The 23,806-nt window shown below is 37.5% G+C and overlaps 1 protein-coding gene across 1 annotated transcript; it reads left to right on the top strand.

Annotated features, from left to right (window-relative positions):
* The first annotated feature begins 5,870 nt into the window (after positions 1 to 5,870).
* Positions 5,871 to 19,618, top strand: LOC126977406 (ribosome biogenesis protein WDR12 homolog). Its single transcript, XM_050826192.1, has 9 exons — positions 5,871 to 6,265; positions 6,377 to 6,676; positions 6,807 to 6,947; positions 7,876 to 8,051; positions 8,826 to 8,890; positions 9,807 to 9,951; positions 10,376 to 10,477; positions 17,917 to 18,046; positions 19,438 to 19,618. Exons 1-9 carry the CDS (start codon positions 6,204 to 6,206, stop codon positions 19,583 to 19,585), a joined length of 1,269 nt encoding a protein of 422 aa, XP_050682149.1. The 5' UTR covers positions 5,871 to 6,203; the 3' UTR covers positions 19,586 to 19,618.
* The last annotated feature ends 4,188 nt before the right edge of the window (positions 19,619 to 23,806 follow it).

The following is a 23,806-nucleotide window of genomic DNA, read 5'->3' as shown; positions in this document are numbered from 1 at the left end:
ACGTTTTAAGCAACTGTTCGCTTTCAAACTTAGCCGGACTTTCAGACTTCGTCACCTGTAATTTCTATTTCAAACTTACGTCAAATCACTGCACGTTTCATACATATCTAAATTTCAAGTTATTCAAGTAATTTTTACTTAGGCAGTCCCGCCTCTGAATACGTAGTATTTACTTCCTCTTTGGTATTGGTACTCTGTGGCTACAGTGATAAAGTCCGAGATCAACAATGTTGAAGTAGAATTTTTTTTTTCGGGCGGGAACGAGTGAACGAAGGAAGGCGCGCTTATACAAAAAAAAATTGTTTAAATTATTGTTCATTGTGCATATATTTTTCATACTTGTAAATTGTTTATCCTGGTTTATAAATATTCGATTTTTGTATATATAAATTGTTAAGTGCGCTTCCCCATCGCCATGGGGAAGCGTACAGGTAAAAGGCCGAAGAACGGCCAGAGCGACGCAGAACCAGCAGACGAACTTCCCCTATCCGAATCCTCGGTATCTGACGCGGAGGTGACTGAACGTCTCATTGTAAGAAGAAAGGATAAAGAGAAGTATACCCCTTATAGAGCGACAAATTATTATAGGTTGTACGACGAAAATTCAAATAAGAAGGAATTTATTGTATTTCTCAATCGCAAGCAGGGTGAAGTCAAAATATCAGACAAGGACAGGTTGGGTCTGTCAAATGGAATCAGGAGGCATTGCGTTTCGGGTGTGTTGCACCTGAGGTCCGTTAATGCTTTTAAAGTTGGTGTTACCTTTGACCTGCCTAACAATGCGAATGTATTTTTAAAAAATGAAAAGTTACTTAGCGAGTTGGAGATGGTTGCCTCAATTCCGGCTTCTGAAACGGAGGTCACTGGAGTTCTTACTTCTGTTCCCACTGATTACTCCAACAAAAAAATTCATCAATTAATTGCATCGAGTAAAAAAGTTATTGCTGTGAGAAGGTTCATGCGGCGAGTAAAGGACCCACAGGGTGTTGTCTCCTTTGTTCCAACGCAAACTGTTGCAGTCACATTTGCATCAACGTTGTTACCTGAGTATGTAACACTTGATCACTGGAGGCATGAGGTTAATGTATATGTACCCCCTATTAAACAGTGTCTACGCTGTATGAAATTTGGCCATATTGCTAAATTTTGTAGAAACAATGAAGTTTGTTCCATATGTTCTGACAATCACAATTTTAAAATGTGTCCAAAAACTTTAACAAAATGTGCCAACTGTGGTGGAGATCACATAGCTATCTCATCTACCTGTCCTCTGAAAAAACAAAAAATTGAAGAAAACAAAGTGAAGTCCCGTAGTGTTAGATACTCAGATCTCTTCAATGAATCTGCTTTCCCTCAATTAAACTCAAAGTATATTGACACACACCTGAGCAATCTTATAAAATCTGACAAATTTATGAACCTCTTGGTTGAAGCAGTTTTACAAATTTGTACGAATAAAGATAAGTTAACTATAAATTCAAATAGTATTAAGGAAATTCTGAATAACACTTTTAGAAAAAAGACATCTAGTTAATTGTTATTATGGATACATTGAATATAGTGCAGTGGAACGCTCAAAGTATTATTAGTAATAGGCTTATTTTTACAAGGTTTTTATATGAAAATCATATCCATATTGCTATAATTTCGGAAACTTGGTTAAAACCACATCAGTATTTTTTAATAAAAGGCTATAACACAATAAGGAATGATTGTGGTAATAAACACAATGGTGTAGCAATTTTTATTCATAATAATATCACATTTTCTAACATAAATACATATTTTGATAGTGCTCTACAAAATGTTTGCATTAAAATTAAAATTAATAACAAAGAACTGAGTATTGTGAGTTTTTACAGTCCTTCCAATTCAAATCCTCCATTTAATAAAAACAATTTAAACAGTTTAATTAAGTCCATTCCAGAGCCAATGATATTTGCAGGTGATTTCAATCTCATCACATGTTGTGGGGATGTGTTGATACATTGCCTCGAGGTAAAGATGTTTTAGAGGTTATAGATGAGAATGGTCTTGTTATTCTGAATAATGGTCAAGCTACCACAATAGGATCTCCATCTTGGCGTCCTAATGCTCTTGACTTGACTTTGGTAACTCCATCATTGGCTCTTTTATGTGACTGGTCAGTTATTGACAGTCCTCTGGGCAGTAGTTATCATCTCCCTGTAATAATAAAAATGGCAGTAAGTAGTGATAGTAGTAGTTTGCAAAACACATTATGTAATAATCTACATTTGCCCACTCACCCTAATTATAAGCAGGTGAATTGGAATATGTATAGTAACTTAGTTGTTTCTTATTTGGATGATGTTAAATTTGACACTTTATCTTCAATAGATGCTTTTAATTCCTTTTGTAATATTTTACTTTCTGCTGCCAAGCAGTCAATCCCTAGCTGTCTGTTGTCCAAAAGTTCTAATAGTAATAATGTTACTAGTTCTTGTTCACAAAAATCTTTTAAATATCCTTGGTTGCCTTGGTGGAATCAGAGGTGTACAGAAGCAGTTTTAAATGCTAAAAATGGTTACATTAATTTTAAAAACAACTCCACTGATGAAAATTATGTGGAGTTTAAGAGATTGCGGGCTTTAAAAAAACTTAACTTAAAAAGTGAAAGAAGAAATAGCTGGATTGGCTTGTGCAATTCATTTAATCGTTGTACTCCTTTGTCTTCAATTTGGAAATACATGCGCAAATTTAACAAAACTTACATTCCTGACAGTGTGTTGAATGATAGTTGGATTCCAGATTTTCTACAAAAGTATACTTCTGACTTTGTATCAAATGAGTTAACTAAGTATGTAAATGTTGTTAATGATAGTAATAAATATTTGATAGAGCCTTTTTCTTTACAAGAACTAAAATCCGCTTTATTTACTAGAAGAGATACATCTTTCGGTCTTGATACCATTCCATATATTTTACTCAAAAAACTTAATTGCCACAGTCTCAACATCTTTTTAAATAATCTTAATCGCCTATGGAAGGAGAATACTATTCCTGCAGAATGGAAAACAGACTGTTTAATCCCAGTTTTAAAGCCAGACAAAAATAAAATGTTACCTGACTCTTATAGACCTATAGCTCTCACGTCTTGTGTTGGGAAGATATTTGAGCAGCTTCTAAAACAACGTCTCGAGTTCTTTATAGAACAAAATTGTCTTTTGCCTAATAATCAGTTTGGTTTTCGCAAAGGTCGGTCTTCTAGGGAGAGTATAGCGCAGTTGCAGCTTGATGCGCATCAATGTTTAGCAAGTAATCAGTATCTTTTGTCTGTATTTTTTGACATCTCAGGTGCCTTCAATAATGTAAATATTGCCGTGCTTTGTGACGAGTTATCAATGTTAGGGATACCAGGTAAAATAATAAATTGGATGCAATCCTTTTTGACTGACAGAAAAGTATATGTAAAATTTAATAAACATTTGTATGGACCACGACTTTCTTCTCTAGGTGTTTGTCAGGGGGGAATATTGTCTCCTTTAATTTTTATTATGTACATAAGACGATTGAACCTTATTTTGGGGCCAAATATAGTAAACCTACAGTATGCAGATGACTTAGTCGTCTATGTATCGGGAGTTGATCTGATTAATTTAGCCGCTACTATTAATAAAGCACTTGTAAATTTATATCAATACTTTTCTTATCTTAATTTAAATGTAAATCCAACCAAATCAAAAGTCTTTGTGATTGGTCGTAAACGCATCATATTGCCTCCCATTTTATACAATGGCATTCCACTGCCTATTTCATGTGACATAAAATTTCTAGGTGTAACATTTACTCCAAAACTTTCTTGGAAAAAATATACAGATAGTGTTATAATTAAAGCGAATAAAGCTTATAATGTATTAAAATCTTTGTGCGCAACGTCGTGGGGAGCGGACCCTAAAATATTGTTAATTTTGTATAAATCGCTTATTCGTAGTCATTTTGAATATGGCTTTCATTGTTTCGCCGCAGACAGCAAAATTGTTAATAGTCTGGATAAAATACAAAATAAATGTATGCGTACAATATTGGGTGCACTTAAAACTAGCCCAATAGCTGCTATGCAAATCGAGGCCAACCTTCCTCCTTTGTGTATTAGATTTAGTTATCTTAAAGAAAGATTTATTTTAAAGCTCTATAGCTTGCCGACGAACAATCTTCTTAAGAATCTTATTGCTTATCAATCGTCTTCATTTTAGAGACAGTTGTTTATCTTGCAAGATTTTTCTTCATTTTTTAAATTTCTACAAGATTTAAATATTCATCGGAATAATGATATACTTCCCTGCCATGCAGGTTCTTTTCGATGTAAATATTCTGCAATTAATGTTGTGATAGATCCAAATTTAACTTCAAAAGAGGAGGTTCATGTATTATTGTCAGAATGGTCTAATTGTAAATTTGTTTATACGGATGGCGCAAAAAACAATAATAATGTTTCTTTTGCAATTTACCTTCCTGAAATTAGGAAGGGTATTGGCTTTAAGATTAATAGATATGCCAGTATTTTTACTGCTGAAGCCGTCGCTATTCTTTTTGCTTTAAAGCATATTAAGAAACAAAATCAACTTAATAAGAAGTGGGTAATAGTTAGTGATAGTATGAGTGTGTTAAAAAGTTTGTCAAATAACAAAATGAGTGCTAACATCAATTACATCATTTTTGCTATAAAGGAATTGTGGTTCGAACTATGTTTAATCGATATTAAAGTGGATTTCGTTTGGGTCCCGTCCCATATAGGAGTATCAGGAAACGAAAGCGCTGATTTTCTAGCTAGAACTATCATTAATATATCCGATCTATCCCTATATCCTGATTGCAAAGATCTAGACATTAACATACCATATACAGATATAATAAGTAATCTAAAACAGCGTATGACTCTTCTTTGGGGAAGATATTGGTACAATTGTACAGAAGTTGAAAATAAGGCTCATTCGTATACTTTGTTAGATAATCCCGTTAATAGCACACCCTGGTTTTGTAAGTTTAAAAATAACGCTCACAGAAAGTTCTCTACTACAATAACACGAATGCGTATTGGTCACTATCGATTGAATTTTCATCTTCATCGCAAAAAAATTGTCTCCTCTCCTTTTTGTGACCATTGTAATAAGCAACAAGATCAGTCTCTGGATCACATCTTTTTTGATTGTTCGTCCTTTGGCATACAGCGCCTTGTGCTGATGGATGAGCTACTGGAAATATATGGTGCACCCAATATAATCCCGCTCTCAGTAATAGATCTATTAAAGGACACATCAACTTATATGTCCTTGTATAAATTTGTATGTAGTACTGTAAATACATTGTAATTAGTTATTATTTGTATCTACATACGTTGTAAATTTGTTTATAATTATGTAAATACGTTATAACTTGTACATATACAACTAGTAATAGCATAACGCAATTCGCGAACTGAACAGATAATGTAAATAGGTAGGTATTATTCTAAAAAGTTATGCAAATTACACTGGATTTGACTTTAAGAAAGGGGGAAAATTATTAGAGACTATATTACTGGATTTGGACTTACTAAAAGGAAAATATGGAAAATATTCTTTAGAGAATTATACATTAACGGAAATGGTAAAATAACTGATGACTTTAAGACTGGATTGGATTTGATGAAAGAAACTACTATAAATATTCGCTATCGAATATACATAATTGGAAAAGGAAAATGGAAATAATGTAAGATGAAATGAGAAAACTGGATTGGACTTTTTGGAAAACAAAATAGTGAAAATAATAAATACCAAAGAAATGAAAATACTAACGACAAGGCAGTAAGGCCCCTGGCTATAGCCTGTTCGAAAGAACGAATTAATATAAAAAAAAAAAAAATCAACAATGTTGACAGTTGAATCAAGATTCCAGTTCCACATGGTATCATAATCTTAGTCTATAGTTAATTTATTAATATTTTATTTGGAAAGTTCAAGACAATTTAATTTATTCTTTGGCTCTGGAGTTAGGACCACTTGACGGAATTCGGAACTTATCGCATTCTATTATCAATAAAAAAATGGCTAGGGCCTAGGTGTGGTGTATTAGGTGATCACGGTATTTCCATTTAGTTAACGTTCATATAAAATAATATAAAAAATCTAGTTTCCTTGAGTTATTCCACTATCTGCATACCTATCTGATAATTCAAACTTGAAGCTACCATAAAAACAGCGATGGAAAACGAATCTGGAGATGCCGCACAAATTCAAGTTCGATTCATCACTAAACAAGAACAGTAAGTTTACTATCATGTACACTAAATTGAAAAGTATTAATAATATTTATATTAAAAATAAAATAATTCCAAAATATTATGAATAATACAACTAGGTATATATTTTTTTAGATATGCAGTTTCCGACAGCCCTTATGCGATACAGAGCAATGTGAAAACAGAACAATTAAATACACTAGTTAATGCACTACTGAAGGAAAATAAAACAAATTTTGAAAAAGCAGTAGATTTTGATTTTCTAGTATGTGGGGAATTGCTTCGAACTTCAGTTGCAGAGCATTTGCGAGAGAAAAGTATATCAACAGAGGAAACTTTACTTATTGAATATATAGAAAGGTTCCCTGCCCCAACCCCACAGGATTGCTTAATGCATGATGATTGGGTCTCTGCTGTGGACACACATGGAAACTGGTATTTATTTGAAAATAATCTATCCTGTTAATTTATTCCTATTTTTCAAGTAGTTTGAGAGCCTGCCTGTTATTGATTCTTTTGATTGATAAAAATATAAATGACCCAAGCCAAAAAATACTACTTTCAGGTTATTATCGGGGTGCTATGATAACAGCATTCACATTTGGAATACTAAAGGTCAGCATAAGTTGGCAATACCAGGACACACTTCTCCAGTTAAAGCTGTTGCTTGGGTGTCTTTGAATGAAAGTGAAGCGATTTTTGCAAGGTAAGTTCAGTTATTATCCATATGTTTTGTGGCCATGTCTATGAACAATGAACTTTAGTGAACAATAAATTTTATTTGCCATTGCTTGTAAGATATGGACCTGGCCAAAATAATTTAGACTGCATTTGTTGAAATGTTACATGTTTCTTAGATATCATTAATTTAATATTAGAATACAAGTCTAAGCTTTGCTCCTTATCTGTTATTAGGTTAAACTTGTATCTAAGATAGTAAAGATTTACAATAAAAATTGTAGATATTGCAAAATGAGTTTGACATTTGGACGTATTTCCAGAAAAATGTTCCAAACCACAATCATGTCCAAATTCAGTTAAGAACAGAAGGTCCTCCACAGAGCGGTTATCAAAGCGCGTACACCTTCCTTAAAGGCTGGCAACTCTCCTGTGATTCCTCTGGTGTTGCAAGAGAAAGTGGGGGGCGGTGATCACTTAACACCAGGTGACAAATGAGCGTACGGGTGTACGCTCATTTGTCCTCCTTTTTCATAAAAAAAAAAAAGAACACAAAACTGGTCATGTGATTCATATAATATATTCAAATAAAATAAAAATAAAATATTAACGGACTGACAAAAAATAGGAGCCCCCAATGTCACTCTTCAAATGATATCATGACCTAGCAGCCCAACCCACATGTATGGAATACACAAATATTTATTAAACTTTAAACAGAAATTCCTTAAAATGTGATGTTTGTGGCTTGGAACGTTTTTCAGGAACTACGTCCATTTAATAGCAATAATGTAAGTGGTTTAGTGGTTCAATCATTTGCCAAATGGTGCTATAAAATGATTATGACTAAATAAATATAACTAAATAGAAAATAATTATGTTAAGCATATGACCACAGTTATATTGCTACGAAATAATATGTTAGCTGTTAATGTAAATATTTTTTTTTGATTAAGTGGCTCCCATGATCAGTCAGCAATGTTGTGGGTATGGAATATACCTTCAAACTCTGTGGACTGTATTGTTACGTGCCGTGGACATGACAAAGGTGTTGAATGTCTGGCCGTGTCTGCTGATTGTCAACGATTTGCAACTGGTGGCTGGGACAACAGTGTTTGTCTTTGGAGTGCAAGTAAGAATAGTGTTACTTCTATCCAGATTATTGTTATTATTTTTTATGACAGTAGGAAACTAGACAAGCAGGATGTTCAGCTGATGGTAATAGGTAATGCCACTCAGGATTCTTACAAAACCCTAAAACTCTGAGTGGCACTATAATTGCGCTCGTAACCTTGAGACATAAGATGTTAAGTCTCATTGGCCCATTAATTTCACTAGCTTTCAGACTGAAATACAATAATGCTTACAATTTACTGCTTCACGGCAGAAATAGGCTCCGTTGTACTGATTAATTAAATATTTTTTATGAGAATACAATATGTCAGAATGAGCACTAGGCAACTTGATGTAAAGGGGTGTTTGTTATTCCTGCACATAATCACACACAATCTCACCACATCTGGCACCCTGGGATTTAATTTACGGGAAGTATCATACGGGTCAACATCCACCCTTGTACACTAAATACCAGCAGTTTTGACCAGGAGAAAACCAAATACTGATCATGGAACAATATTGTTAAAGGTGTGTTAATTACACATTAACAGAAAATAATATATCCTCTAAATATTTCTGTTAGTGGTAGTATTTTTTTGCATCAAGCCCTTATATATTTTAGTCTAGATAAAGTCTCTTGCTGTTAGACAGGCAATAAAAACAGGTCAGAACTATTAGTTTAGTGTGTGTGAGAAGCTTTTACACTTGCGATCTGTATGAAATTTTGTGTAAGTATGTGTGAATTCTAATTAAAATTGTTTCAATGTATGAAATGAAACTCCTCTTTCAGGTAAATCAACTGAAGACAATGTACCATCTAAAAAGAAAAGTAAACCAGAAATGGGACACTCAAGAGTAAGTAGTATTATAGAACATGTAGATGTTGGTATGATTTAACAATGAAATTTATTAAAGTGAAACTTTTATTATATTGTCTCAAACTTTTTCGTCTGTGTGTCTGTTGCATGTCGCATGACGGTTGGGCGGCGCCTATAGTACGCAGCAGCTGACCGTGTAGTGTATAGACTATTAATCATTTCTGCTTTTATTATTTTCCATTATCATTCCTATTTTCCAAGTATAGTAAGTTTCACTTTTACCATGGTTTCATAAAACCACACAATCCTTTTATTATATGATGACACTAGCTGACCCGACAGACGTTGTTCTGTACATAATAAATAATGAACTGTTTTTTATGAATTCATCAATAATATTGCGTAACATCAAGAATTATTTCCTAAAATATACTCGCTGTCATTGAAAAGAAATTGTTTCACAGAAGAACTGTCAAACTATGTGTCAAAAAATTCTCTCATAGAAAATATGTCCATTCAAAACAAATATTGGAAATGAAAAATCGAAATAAAAACTATCCTATCTCTCAACTTGGACTTAATTGCACTTCATGAAGTAATCTCAATTAAAATCCGTTTATTAGTTTAGGAGTCCTTCGCGGGCAAACAATGTGACACATAATTTATATATATATGTATATTAAGATTGTAATTGCATGCCCGTTTTGGCTGCTGTGTTGATTTGTATTCTAATTTTTGTCTCTTATACACACATATAAAGAATTATTAATAGGCAGAAATCCTAGAAATTAGGAGATATGACTGTGAATACATTCCAGGAAGTTTGTGAACTTATTGAATGAGCTGGGTTGCTTGAAGTTACCAGCCACCTCTGCACACAAAATAGACCCAATTAAAGAAGGATTTTCTCTATAAAATGTTATTATTTTTATCTCTATTATAAATACTTTCAGGAACCCCTGACTACTTTAAAAGGGCATAAAGAAGCTGTATCTGGAGTGCAGTGGATGGATTTCAATACTGTGCTGTCTACCGGTTGGGACCATCTTATAAAGTTGTGGGATTGTGAGCTTGGTGGAATCAAACAGGAGATTGCTGGTATGGAATTTATTTGATGAATAATTTATAAATCCTAAGAATTTAACTGAATATGGGATCTTACAGTAGCTAATATTATGATACACTACAGCATTGTGTATACTGCTATGATGAAATATAGATGAAATATAGAAATATATATATAAAATTAAAAATATGAGGACTCTTTAATTGTAATGTTTAAATATTTGGTTTGTGTTGCAAGCCCAGTCTAATAGATCGAAATAGATAAACGAAGACTTGCATTAACATAATTTTAACCACCTGTTGTTAAGTGATCACCGCCACCCACAATCTCTTGCAATACCAGAGGAATCACAGGTGCATTGCCGGCCTTTAAGGAAGGTGTACGCGCTTTTTTTATATGTAAGTTTATCTCATTATTTGTTTACATTATTATTAATAAAATATTTATTACTTTCAGGTAATAAGGCGTTCTTCGACGCGGACTGGTCCCCACTTAACAGAAGCATCATAACAGCATCGGCCGACCGACACATCCGGTTGTACGACCCCAGATCTACAGGTATTATTGGAAAAATAATGAGCTTATTTTTTTTTTTGGCAGAAACGGACGAGACGAGCAGGACGTTCAGCTGATGGTAATCGATACGCCCTGCCCATTACAATGCAGTGCCGCTCAGGATTCTTGAGAAACCTAAAAATTCAGAGTGGCACTACAATTGCGCTCGTCACCTTGAGACATAAGGTGTTAAAGTCTCATTTGCCCAGTAATTTCACTACCTACGGCGCCATTCCGGTCGAAACACAGTAATGCTTCCACATTACTGTTTCACGGCAGAAATAGGCGTCGTTGTGGTACCCATAATCTAGCCGGCATTCTGTTCAAAGGAGGCTCCCGCTGGTAAAATCGCGACTTGGGTCTTAATATAACTAATACTTGCAAAAAATACGTGAAGCCGGCCCATACTATATTAAGACTAGCTGATGCCCGCGACTTCGTCCGCGTAAATAAAGGGTTTTTAAAAATAATAAGCAAGTTCGGATATTGAAGATTTGCCTCTTTTTCTAATCCAGTTCCGGTTCCCGTTTTCGCTCCCGTTCCAGACATATTATGTGAATCTTATTTCGAGGAAGCTCCTTTCCCAAGCTCTAGTCTATCGCTGTATCAATTTTCATCAAAATCGGTTCAGTAGCTCCGGCTTAAAAGCGTAACAAACAAACTTACATTTCACATTCATAATATTAGTAGGGATTCTCTATCGGTACATTCATTGTGTAGTACTAGCTATTAGCCATTGCTCTCAAATTTCTTTATTCATTTAAGTACTATTTTTACTCTTATGAAAGTCACTTTTGATGCCATCGGTTCAAGTGACCACCAGGAGGACTTGTTCTGAGTGGAACCGCTAACAAAATCACCAAGTTTTATCCTCCTCTTACAGTTTTCTCAGAATCCATAGGTACACCTTCATCATCTATATTTTCCTGAACTTTAGTAGTGGGTTCGTATTTAAGAAGTGTCTTGCGTTATCCACCATCAAGTTTATTGTTTCTTTTATGTACTTATGCATTGAGCGGTTAAGGGCTTAACTGACCTCAGCTCTCGTAGACGAAGATGCGGGCATAAGTTAAAAATAATATTGCACTGAGCAATAAGTATTTCAATTGCATAAGGTCCACCTTCACCCACAAGTTCAATTTGATCAATTCAGAAACCGTTACTCGAAAATCAATTACGAATAACAATCGTGTTTTATTAAATTAAAGTAATAACCGTCAACATATTGCGATATCTTAATATATATAAATTACGTGTCACGTTGTTTGTCCGCGATGGACTCGTAAACTAATGAACGGATTTTAATGGGGATTACTTCATGGAGTGCAGTTTAGTCCAACTTGAGAGATAGGATAGTTTTTATTTCGATTTGGGACGCATAATTATTTTTATTTTCAATATTCTTTTTGTATGAACATATTTTCTATGAGAGAATTTAGTGACGCACGGTTTGGCAGTTCCGCTGTGAAATAATTTCATTTTAACAACAGGGAGCATTTTTTACGAATTAATTCTTGATGTTTTGAAATATTATTGGCAAATTCCTATAAAACAGCTTTTTTTTTATCTACAGAACAACGTCTGTCGGGTCAGCTAGTCATATTAATATTATAAATGTGAAAGTTTGGATGTCTGGATGTATGTTTGAACTTCTTTAACGCAAACACTACTGAATGGATTTTGATGAAACTTTGCAATAATATAGCTTACACACCAGAATAACATAAAGGCTATAATTTATAAAAATGTTGTGTGAATTATCTATACATTTAAATAAAATTGGAGTGTTTGTTTGTAATATTGAAATAACCGTTTTTTACTAAATGTATATTATGAATATATATACACCAAAATAACATTTTTTACTTTTTTTGCCTGTCTGTCTGTCTGTTTGTTCCGGCTAATCCGGCGACTTTTATTGGCAGATGGCTGATGTAATAAGGAGTAACTTAGGCTACGTTTATTTTAGAAAAATAAAGCAATGTCCAAGAAACGGGCTAACTCTAAAAATAATTTATATGGCAAAACAACGTTTGCCGGATCAGCTAGTATTATATATAGCTTAAATTTATGTTACGGAAGTTCAGTAACATGATGTGGAAGTTAATTATATATTTGTATTCATCTCCCCATGTATGTGTGACCAGTTCTATGAAGTCTAAAAGTTTGAACAGCTAGTTAGTATATTGCACGCCTCATAACCGAAGTGTTGAGGGAGTGGCTATGAATTTAAAAATAAAGTAATTTTTGGAGTCGGTGTCGTCCAAGATAGGTTTGTAACTATCTTGGACACATGTCACCTATAACTATATAGTTATAGGTGAGATGTGCTTGAGTCGTGAGGAGGCGAGAAAGCGGGTCGCGGCGGAAGGACACCGATTCCAAAAATAACAATAATCGTTATTAGAATTACATTGTATAAAAATACGCAATTATTTTTATACTTTTTAGTGCATATTATATCTATTGTTGTTGTTAAGTCGGTTGATTTTTTGTTAAAATATTTTTTAATTTTATATTGTAATCGCAGCGTTTTTATTTTTTGTTGTGTATCATATTTTGTTTTCAACTTTTGCATATTTTACATCTTTTATATTGGTAATTTTTTCTTTCTTTATTCTTCAATGTTAGTTTTTCTACGTGTAAGCTATTTGGGTAGGTTTTCAGTTCTAAGTATTGTTGCGTAGCAACCCTTCGAAGTATATAACGAGAGTTGTCCAACTTCAAGACATTGTTAATTTCAACAGCTCCGTCAGCAATACTCGTAGCTCAGCGGAAAAGTGTTTACTTTAGACGCTGTAGACCCGGGTTCGATACACCTACCAGTGTATGGATTATTTTTTGGGTTTTGTAAAGTTAAAGGAAATTTCTAGTAAGTTCAGGATCAAATCGAACAGAAAAAAAGGGATGGCAAATGTGTAAGCAGGATAAAAATAGTTAAAAGAATTTTCTAGTACAATTTAAATTTAAAGATGGAATGGGAGAATCATTTTGAAAATAGAACGGAGCCGGGGGTATATAAGCCGTACTAAGCGTGGCCTACGGCAGTTCTAGTTCTGACTCGAAAGTGTAAAGAAGAAGTAGTGAAAAGTGGAAGTGTTCCAAGAAGAAGAAGATAGAAGAGACTTAGTGTTCGGTGCGGTGTGACGCGTTGAAGGTACCGCCGCCCACAAGAGGGACAGCGGCAGACCGGCGAAGTGCAAGTTCAGAAAAAGTGAACGCAAATAAAGACTCGTTCCTATAAGCGGAGTATTATTTCCAATCCCTGACCCACTCCCGTGTCAGTATGTACGTACGTATAATATATACTACATGCATACATACCAATACATACGTTTCTAAATCACAGCGCGAGTTTGTCTCGTAATAAGCTACGCTGAAAACCAGCGCTGTAGCATTTGTTACAGCATACACTGAGCGATGTCCACTTTCGCATCATTCTTGATTGTATTGTTCATTATATAATTATTTTCACAAATATTATTTTACTTTAAGCGATATTATCATGTTTCACTTTAAGGTGTATGATAAAACTTTGTAAATTAATTTGTGTGATGATGATGTGAAATAAAATATGTCTGATTAAAAAGAGCGCAAAAGAAATGCTGGGAGAGTTTCTTGCGCCGCTTCATCTCTCTCAGAGTGCCATTTGTTTCCGAAGCCGTAGTAGTGTCTAGTTCTAGTATATTAGAAATGACATCAAAACTCTAAACTAAATAAATCAATTTTGAGAAAACAAATGCCTTTTTTACACTAGACCCTCGGCTGATTTACGCTTTCGCATATCTCTCGGGCTGTGTATAATAAGCAACAGAGCAATATTACATATTATATTATAATGAAATTTAAAAAAGCCCACTGATTTAAAAATGCCCTGTGCTGCCTCGGGGCGTAAAAAGAATAGGGTAGTCCCAGGTCCAAGGGTGTCGTAAGAGGCGACTACGGGCTTTTTGAAAGTGGGAGAGTCACGCTGCTGTCTTATGACGTCAGCACAATCGGGCCAGACTCGTCCGGGTTACTTACCACACTCGCACAGAATACCGGCGTGAAGTAGCGGCCTAGTGCCGCTATGTTTCGCATAGGTTAGTGTCGAGGACCGGAGGCCATTCCCCCCCCCCCCCCCCCCCCCCCCCCAACAAAATATGAGAGCGGTCCTAAAAAATAAATTACCCCAGGAGGGTACCGGCTCTTGTAGAGCCGGAGAATCCCTCCCCGAGCATTCACGCTCGGGCTGCCCCTCGTATTCTGGGGAGGGCACAGTACCGCGTATGTCACAGGACAAACAGGGCAGCAACACCACGGCACCTCGCTCCACGCTTAATGTGGACTTTTGTAACATCCGGGGAATTCACTCCAACTTAAACGCCGTCCACCACCACCTTGAGACGGCGCAGCCGGCCTTGTGTTTCCTTACGGAGACGCAGATATCTCGACCTAGCGATACGTCACATTTAACATACCCCGGGTACAAAATTGAGCATAATTTCATGCCTCATGCCGGGGTATGTGTGTACGTTAGGGAGGATATCTGCTGTCGCCGTCTCGGCAATTTTGAGGGTAGGGGCCTGTCTACTCTCTGGCTCCGCGTAGATTTAGAGGACCGCGTCCGCATCTATGCGTGTGTCTACAGGTCCCATAGTGGTAACGCAGAAACGGATCACCTCATGGGCTGCGTTCAAGCGGCATTTGATGACGTGCTTGCTCAGATCCCCTCCGCTGAAATCGTAGTCTTGGGTGATTTCAACGGGCACAATGCCGAATGGCTTGGATCACGTACCACAGACTACGCAGGGCGATCTGTGCATAATTTTGCATTGGCGTATGGTCTGTCCCAATTGGTTGAGTCGCCGACGCGGCTCCCGGATGTGGATAGCCACATGCCGTCCTTATTAGATCTTCTGCTGACTACACATCCCGATGGTTACCAGGTCTCTGTCGACGCCCCTCTCGGAACGTCCGACCATTGCCTGGTCAGGAGTGTAGTGCCTATCCGACGCCAACGTCGCAGACCACCAGCGACCCGCCGCGTTTGGCACTACAAGTCAGCAGATTGGGATAGGATGCGTTCCTTTTTTGCATCCTACCCTTGGGGCAGGGTTTGTTTCCTTTCAGATGATCCTAGTGCCTGCGCCGTTGCAGTAGCCGATGTGATACTGCAGGGCATGGATATTTTTATACCAAGCTCTGTAGTGCCGATCGGTGGCAGATCACAGCCCTGGTTCGATGCGTCAGTTAAAGCAGCATCTGACTGCAAAAAACAGGCGTATCGAACTTGGGTTGCGGCGCTGGGCTCAAAGGATCCGAACTGCAAAGTTCTGAAGAGGAAATATAACCGTGCCTCCAGATTTTTAAGCGGCAAATCGCCCGTGCGAAATCGAAGCACGTCGTCAAAATTGGCGAGCAGCTTTCTAGTTACCCGACCGGAACACGCAAGTTCTGGTCGTTGTCGAAAGCTGCTCTTGGTAACTTCAACCAGCCGTCCATGCCGCCGTTGCACATGAGGAATGACACCCTGGCCCATACGGCAAAAGAGAAAGCCGATCTCCTGTGCACTCTTTTTTCCTCCAACTCGACTCTTGACGACAACGGAAAAACACCGCCGACCATCCCGCGGTGTCAGAGTCCATGCCTGAAGTACAGTTCCGACAGAAAACTGTTAGGCGAGCTCTGTTTTCGTTGGACGTCAGGAAGTCGAGCGGGCCGGATGGCATTTCTCCAATCGTGCTTAGAACGTGTGCCCCTGAGTTGACGCCGGTGCTAACGCGTTTATTCCGGCACTCTTATTCAAAAGGCGTAGTCCCTGATTCATGGAAGTCAGCCCTTGTCCATCCGATCCCAAAAAAAGGAGACAGTTCGGATCCGGCAAACTACAGGCCTATTGCTATTACCTCCCTACTCTCCAAAATTATGGAGAGCATAATTAACCGCCAGCTCTTGGTATACCTTGAGGGTCACCAGTTGATCAACGACCGGCAGTACGGCTTTCGCCATGGTCGGTCGACTGGCGATCTTCTGGTATACCTAACACACAGATGGGCGGCGGCTATTGAAAGCAAGGGGGAAGGCCTGGCAGTTGGTCTGGATATAGCGAAGGCCTTTGATCGTGTATGGCACAAGGCGCTCCTCGCAAAACTTCCATCATTTGGGCTTCCCGAGAGCTTATGCAAGTGGACCTCCAGCTTCCTCACTGGGCGCAGCATACAAGTCGTTATCGACGGTTATTGCTCGAATCCCAAGCCCGTGAACGCTGGAGTGCCCCAAGGCTGTGTGCTATCTCCCACGCTGTTTCTTCTGCATATCAATGATATGTTGGACACCGCCAACATGCATTGCTATGCAGACGACAGCACTGGTGATGCCGTATACACGGGCCATGCAGGTCTCTCTCGGGAAAACGTCGACCAGTGCCGGGTGAAACTTGTGTCTTCTATCGAGTCCTCTCTCGAGAAGGTCGCGGAATGGGGTAAGTTGAACCTTGTCCAATTTAACCCCCAGAAGACTCAAGTTTGCGCGTTTACCACTAAAAAAACCCCATTTGCCGTATCACCGCTCTTCGAGAACACTTCCCTTAAAGCCTCGCCTAGTATCGGAATACTGGGTCTCGAAATCTCGAGCAATTGCCAATTCCGTGGCCATCTGGAGGGCAAAGCCAAACTGGCTTCAAAGAAACTGGGCGTCATAAATAGAGCACGGCAATACTTCAAGCCGGCCCACATTCTAGCGCTCTACAAAGCGCAGGTCCGGCCTCACATGGAGTATTGCTGTCATCTCTGGTCTGGCGCACCCCAGTATCAGCTCGATCCAATTGACCGCGTGCAACGCAGAGCAGCTCGAATTGTCGGGGACCCAGTACTCTGTGAACGGCTGGATCACTTGGCGTTGCGTAGAGACGTCGCTTCATTGTGTGTCTTCTACCGCATTTATCACGGGAGTGTTCCGAAGAGCTGTTCAACCTGATTCCTGCCGCCGAATTTCACCTTCGCACGACACGCCACAAGTTACGATATCATCCCCACCATCTGGATGTGTGGCGGTCCTCCACAGTGCGGTTTTCAAGGAGCTTTCTTCCTCGTACCACGAAGCTGTGGAATGAGCTTCCTTGTGCGGTGTTTCCGGGACGATACGACATGGGTACCTTCAAGAAAAGCGCGTACACCTTCCTTAAAGGCCGGCAACGCTCTTGTGATTCCTCTGGTGTTGCAGGAGAGTGTGGGCGGCGGTGATCACTTAACAACAGGTGACCCGTACGCTCGTTTGTCCTCCTATTCCATAAAAAAAAAAAAAAAAATTGAGTTTCTTGCGCCGATTCTTCTCGGGTCTGAGGCATACTATTTCGAATGGGTGGTAGTTTTTGACGTTAAAAAAGTGATTTTAAATCCTGTTTTGAATAAATATATTTGAATTTCAATTGATTGTTATTCATGAAGCCATTTTATTTGCAGAGAGCATAGTGAAGGCCACATACACATCTCACACCGGATGGGTTCAGTCCGTGTGCTGGTCCAAAACGTGCGACACTTTGTTTCTGTCAGCCGGCTACGATGGTCTTGTTAAACTGTGGGAAACTAGAAGGTACTACAACTTGTTATATATACAATATGTTATGTTTTTAAAGTGATAACCCTCACTTCTAGGATTAATACACAAATAAAATTTGAAAAACAAAATTTTATGAACGATGCGGGATTCGAACCCACGACCTCCGGCGATCCGTGCCGGTGCTCTAACCAACTGAGCTAACCGTTCGAGTACCGCCTCGTTATAAAATTCTGTTTGCTTTGTTAAATTCTCAGGTTGTGGCTTCATCTACAGGATCTACTTTGCAGTTGATAACCTGCTCAACCCCAATATTTGCATATTAGGAAATTGACTTGAGATGTCGCTCTTGTAAATCTAAACAATATGTTATGTTTTTAAAGTGATAACAAAAATTGTTTTAGTACTGAGTACAAAATAATAATGTGAAGAACTTATGTTGCCGAGTAAGAATGTGTTGGAGTAAATAGTTTTATCAAAATAATAATTTTAATTGATATATGCGTGCATAATGGGGAGTGTTCCGAAGGTCTTGGACAAACTGGATGTCTGGAATTCAACTTTAGTATGTATAGTATATGTGTAGCCTCCCAGTGTAAATAATATGGAAGCATTACTGTGGCTGCTGTATATATGTTTCATGTGTACATATTATGTAAAACATGTTTCATAAACAAAATATATAGATCTGAATGAAGAATGTGAACAAATGACCAATGTTATAGAAGACGCTCCTCAAATGCATCTCCATTCGAAAAGGCACTGTTTGACCACATTACTGCTTCACTGCTGTTGTGGTACCCATAATCGTGCAGCGTGTCTAGTGATTTGTCAAACTTATGTACACCGTTATTGTTATACATATCAGACATGATACCCTTTCATGTATAAGACTAGTATGTGTGGATAATATGTGTAATGTGGCTGTACTTATTAAATAAATAAGTCTAATCCATAAATGAATCAAGTGAACTGACGGCTATGCACCTACCTGTGGTGGTGCTAAGAGCTGCCACAGGTAGACACACTAAGAGATCAATAACTAGTTAAGTGGTGTGGTGGGTTCCTGCAACTTTACCATGTAATATTTTTTTTAAGTTATACTTTTAGGCGCTTTATGAAAAATGATGTGAGTGAAATTTTAAGATGCGCGCGCATCACTGTAACACAAAAGTGACAGGGTGAAGTGGGTTCCTAAAATTTTTTGACTTTTGCGACATTCGGTATTTTGTTTTGGTTTATTCATCCATTATTATGATAGGCAAAGGGTTCAAGCCATCGTTGCAAGATTTTTACAATATTGTTCTTTCTACAAACGTAGAATAGCACGAGGAATGAATAATTTTAAGGAGTTTTGCTTTGTTAGGCCAAAGAAGTATAACTTCTTGCGTGCATACATAAGTACACACAATTTTTTTTTGTTTCAGTCCGAAGACACCATTGTTCGAGTTGACCGGACACGAAGATAAAGTTCTCTGCTGCGACTGGTCTAATCCCGCGTACCTCGTGAGCGGCGCGTGCGACAACACGCTCAGAATATACAAAGCGAAACACGCGCTCGCCAACAATATTTGATATCTGTTAACTAATTAAATTGGTACTTTGTTATTGTGCTTTTTATTTATAAAAAAAAATACAAAAAAACCGACTTTGGTTGGCGCGATACTGATATTGATTCGTAAACTTATCATCCACTTTGCTATACGTACGTAGAGCAAATTTAAGACATATGTTTTGCCATTGTCAGATCTGGACCACACTGGAAGCACCAGCTTACAAATAAAAAAAGAATTATCAAAATCGGCTCACCCAGTCGAAAGTTATGTGGTAACAAACAAAAATAAAGAACATACCGACGAATTGAGATCCTCCTCCTTTTTTGAAGTCGGTTAAATAGATCCCTTTTATTATTAACAATATCTTATTGGATGTTTGGTAAGTATCTGAATCAACAGGTGTTTCTACCGCCAGACTGCACGTGTCTCACATCTGACATGTAGGTACTACTTTTTCCAATGATGGCCATTGGTGTGAAAGATGGTTAGAAGGTTAGTGAAAGATTGTTACTCAGTCAGCTTGGTCGACAGTTCACAAGGTGGTCACTGGTCGGATCATTTTCCTCTTGTAATTGAGTGTAAATTAGAAATATTGACGGTGAAAGTAATGACAAATAAGAGTGACATGGATTTTCCGCTGGAATACAAAAAATGTTGTGATTCAACTAGTAACGACTCTTCTCATTATGTATTATAAGTTGCACCTTGAAATAATTAATATACTGACAAACCCTTCCATACAAACTAGCGTGAGTATTTCGAGGAGAAAATTTGTGATGAGGTGGAACAAATATGTAGCTGAGGCACTCAGGCTGTCTAGGCTTAAGTATTTAAATTGGCTAAACTATGGGAAACCGACTAATGGAACTCTTTATGGAAATAATGAGTCAAGAAAATTATGTAAGTCAAAATTAATATGGTGCATAAATAGACAAGATCAAATAAAAATGGATATTTTTTCTTCTTCTCAATACACTCTAAAAAAGATTTCAAAATCTTTTGGAAATTAACAAAAAAAAACAACCGATTTCAAAAACACTATTCCTAAACAATAGATAGGCATATGCACTAAAAGAATAAAAATAATTGAGTATTTTTATACAATCTAATTAATTAATATAATTCTAGTTACAATTATTGTTATTTTTGGAATCGGTGGTCTGTCGTCTTGTCACATTACGCGTGCGACACAAGCACATCTCACCTACAGCTATGTATATAGTTACAAACCTACCTTGGCTGACACTAACTCCAAAAATAACAATAATTGTAACTATCATTATTTTAATTAATTAGATTGTATAAAATACGCAATTATTTTTATACCTTTTAATGCCTCTTCTTGATTCTGTGTCAATATAATAAACTAATATTTGTCAGTGAAAAGAACAGTCACATTCTTTCCAGGCTAAGAATGGCAAATCGTTAATGTAAATGAGGAACAAGAAAGGTCCTAGGATTGAACCCTGAGGCACGCCTATCCGCATTGCAGCTCCTGACGTATGTTGATTATTGATTACTTCTCTTTGGGTTATATTAGATAAGTATGAAGTAATAAGATGAAGTGATTTACTACTTACTTTAACTGTCCATAGCGTTTAACGCGAACGTAGCTATGTAATATAGTATATTATGTAGGCGAGGACGTGCCATGAGCAAACTAATCAGAATTTGGCCAAGCAGGAAGATCTCTAATATAACCAAAAAGGGACTCGTGAATACCTAAGTCTTCTCAACCTTCTTCTATGGCTCTGAAGCGTGGACGATCTGAGCGGCAGAGAGGAAAACGATTGACGTGTTTGAGATGTGGTGTTGGAGAAGGATGCTTCGCATACCGTGGACGGCTAAGAGAAAAAACAACTCTATCCTGGAGCAACTTCGCATTGGCACTAGATTGTCCACATTCTGCTATCAAAAGATCTTGGGGTATTTTGGCCACATTGCCGACGCCTTCCGTAATTTAGACAAACTGATTATCATAGGCAAGGTGGAGGGCAAAAGACCACGCCGACGATTAGCCAGCCGCTGGTCGGACCAGATCAAGATACTCACTGGCCTATCACTTACGACCGCAATAAGGAAGGCCGAGGACCGAAAGGAGACAAAGGCTTTAGGACCAACGTTACGAAAACCTTGAATTACGGACACGACTTTCAATTCGACATTTGTACTTGTCAAAAATTATAAACAAACTCGCTGACCCAACAAACGTATTGCCGTAGGGGAAGGTGGGGTAAGACGGGGACCTTAAGGTATTTCATGAATAAAACTATGTTTTTAATTGCACAATGTAGGAACTCTTATTAAGAAAATAATCAGCATTTCTTCCTTTAATTATAATCAGTCAAAACAAAAAATATTATTCTTCTCAAAGAAATATCGACTTTAAAAAAATAGTTACATCTCCCCATCTTACCCCACTTATAGGGCAAGACGAGGTATCCCTTTGGGTAAGATGGGATAGAATATTTAAACGTCGTTAAGGTATGGACGGCTTCGTCATCGTTATCTTCCACTCCTACACAGCCACAGTAGACTCGAAATACATGCCATGGCAATACAGACATTCTGTATCTTCTTCTTCTGATGTCTGACCTTCATCATCAGCTTTCTTGGTTTTATGAGATCTCGTAATTGTTATTTTCTTTTTGTTTTTACAGTTGGTTTCGGTTTCTTACTGTTTGTCTTTAATTCTGTTTTATATGGATAAGCAGTGATAATAGCTGCTTTTCCTCTTCGAACTTGTCTTGGTCTTTTTTCGACGCTTTGTGGATAATGTTTCAGGCTAACCAGATGGCATTCCAAGCAGCATTCTGCATTATCAAAAGAATCATTTACTGTTGCTTGCTGTACTAGATGTGAGGTTGTAGCAGTTGGTTGAGGTAGAGTGTGTTGAAGAATTTCAGGCGGTGCAGGTGGCCGTTTGGGTATCAGGAGCTGACGATGTAACTGTTGGTGGAACTGTCAATGTTCGTTGTGAAATTTCTGATATCGATGGTGTCGAAGTTGTATCAGCTTCGGGTTCCTTTTCAGCGTTCAATTTGATTTCGGTGGCCTCTGCTGAAATGAATTCATATTCAGTAAAAATCTGTGCATTGAAAAGGTGAGATCCCACATGCTTTAAATGCTTTAATTGCAGTTGGCGTTGTTGCCGCCCTAATAAATGCTTGCCCGAAGAGTTCAGCCTCCTAAAATATTGGGAAACTACTTTCCCTAGATTAGATCTTAACCGTCCTGTTAGAGCCTCATCATAAAAGGTACTCAAAGGCCGCATAAAACCAACATCTCTAGGCTGTACTTTGTGAATAGTGTGTGGTGGGAAGCATATTATTGTCACACCTTATTTACATTTTAAAACTCATTTAAATTAAACAAACGAATGACGATATTTTGAATTATATTTACATCCAAAAATAATAACAAATCAGCGGGTATGATGGGGTACCAATCCCGTCTTGCCCGCAAGTAGGTACCCCATCTTTCCCAAACTGTATTTATAAGTTGTATTAAATTTTTTGAGGTTATAAATAAAAGTCAAACTGAACGAATTAATAAGTTTAGAATAGTAAAATAAACAAACATTAATAAAAAAAAATATGTCAGGCAGCTTGTATAACATATATTACGAACAGTCACGTAGTTTATATACGTCAATAGTTAGATAAAGCCACATAAAATTAAAAAAACATACTTGCCAACAAGAAACGTGCACTCCTCCGACAAAACTTTTTGTGACACTAACAACTAATGCTAAACACCGTCAAATGGCGTTAAAAAAATTTGCTTATGACACTGCAAAACCTATTTTTGAAGGGTCCCCATCTTACCTCACTACCCCGTATTACCCCACCTCCCCCTATAAAGAAATAAAAAATAAAATCATTAATTAAAATTTTAACTTTCAAAAACAATATTTAGGGGTATGAAAGATAAGATGTTGGCCGATTCTAAGACCTACCCGATATGCACAAAAACATTCATACAAATCAATTCAGCCGTTTCGAAGGAGTTTCGTAACAAACACTGGGACACGAGAATTTTATATATTATATTTAAATCAATATGCATCTCTCCTTGCGCTTTGCCAAGCAACCACGCGCTTTTGTCATTCAGGCAATCATTCACAGTGTAATAAGCCTTTTTTATTAAAATATTCTTGATCTTTAAATCTATTAAGGGGCAATTCTTGCGAGAAAATTGGTATTTTGTGATAAATGCGAACACCCATTCCCACAAAAGA

This window comes from Leptidea sinapis, chromosome 45 (assembly GCF_905404315.1).
Source record: "Leptidea sinapis chromosome 45, ilLepSina1.1, whole genome shotgun sequence".
Taxonomy (NCBI): domain Eukaryota; kingdom Metazoa; phylum Arthropoda; class Insecta; order Lepidoptera; family Pieridae; genus Leptidea; species Leptidea sinapis.
This window is presented reverse-complemented; position numbering and strand designations above follow the sequence as displayed.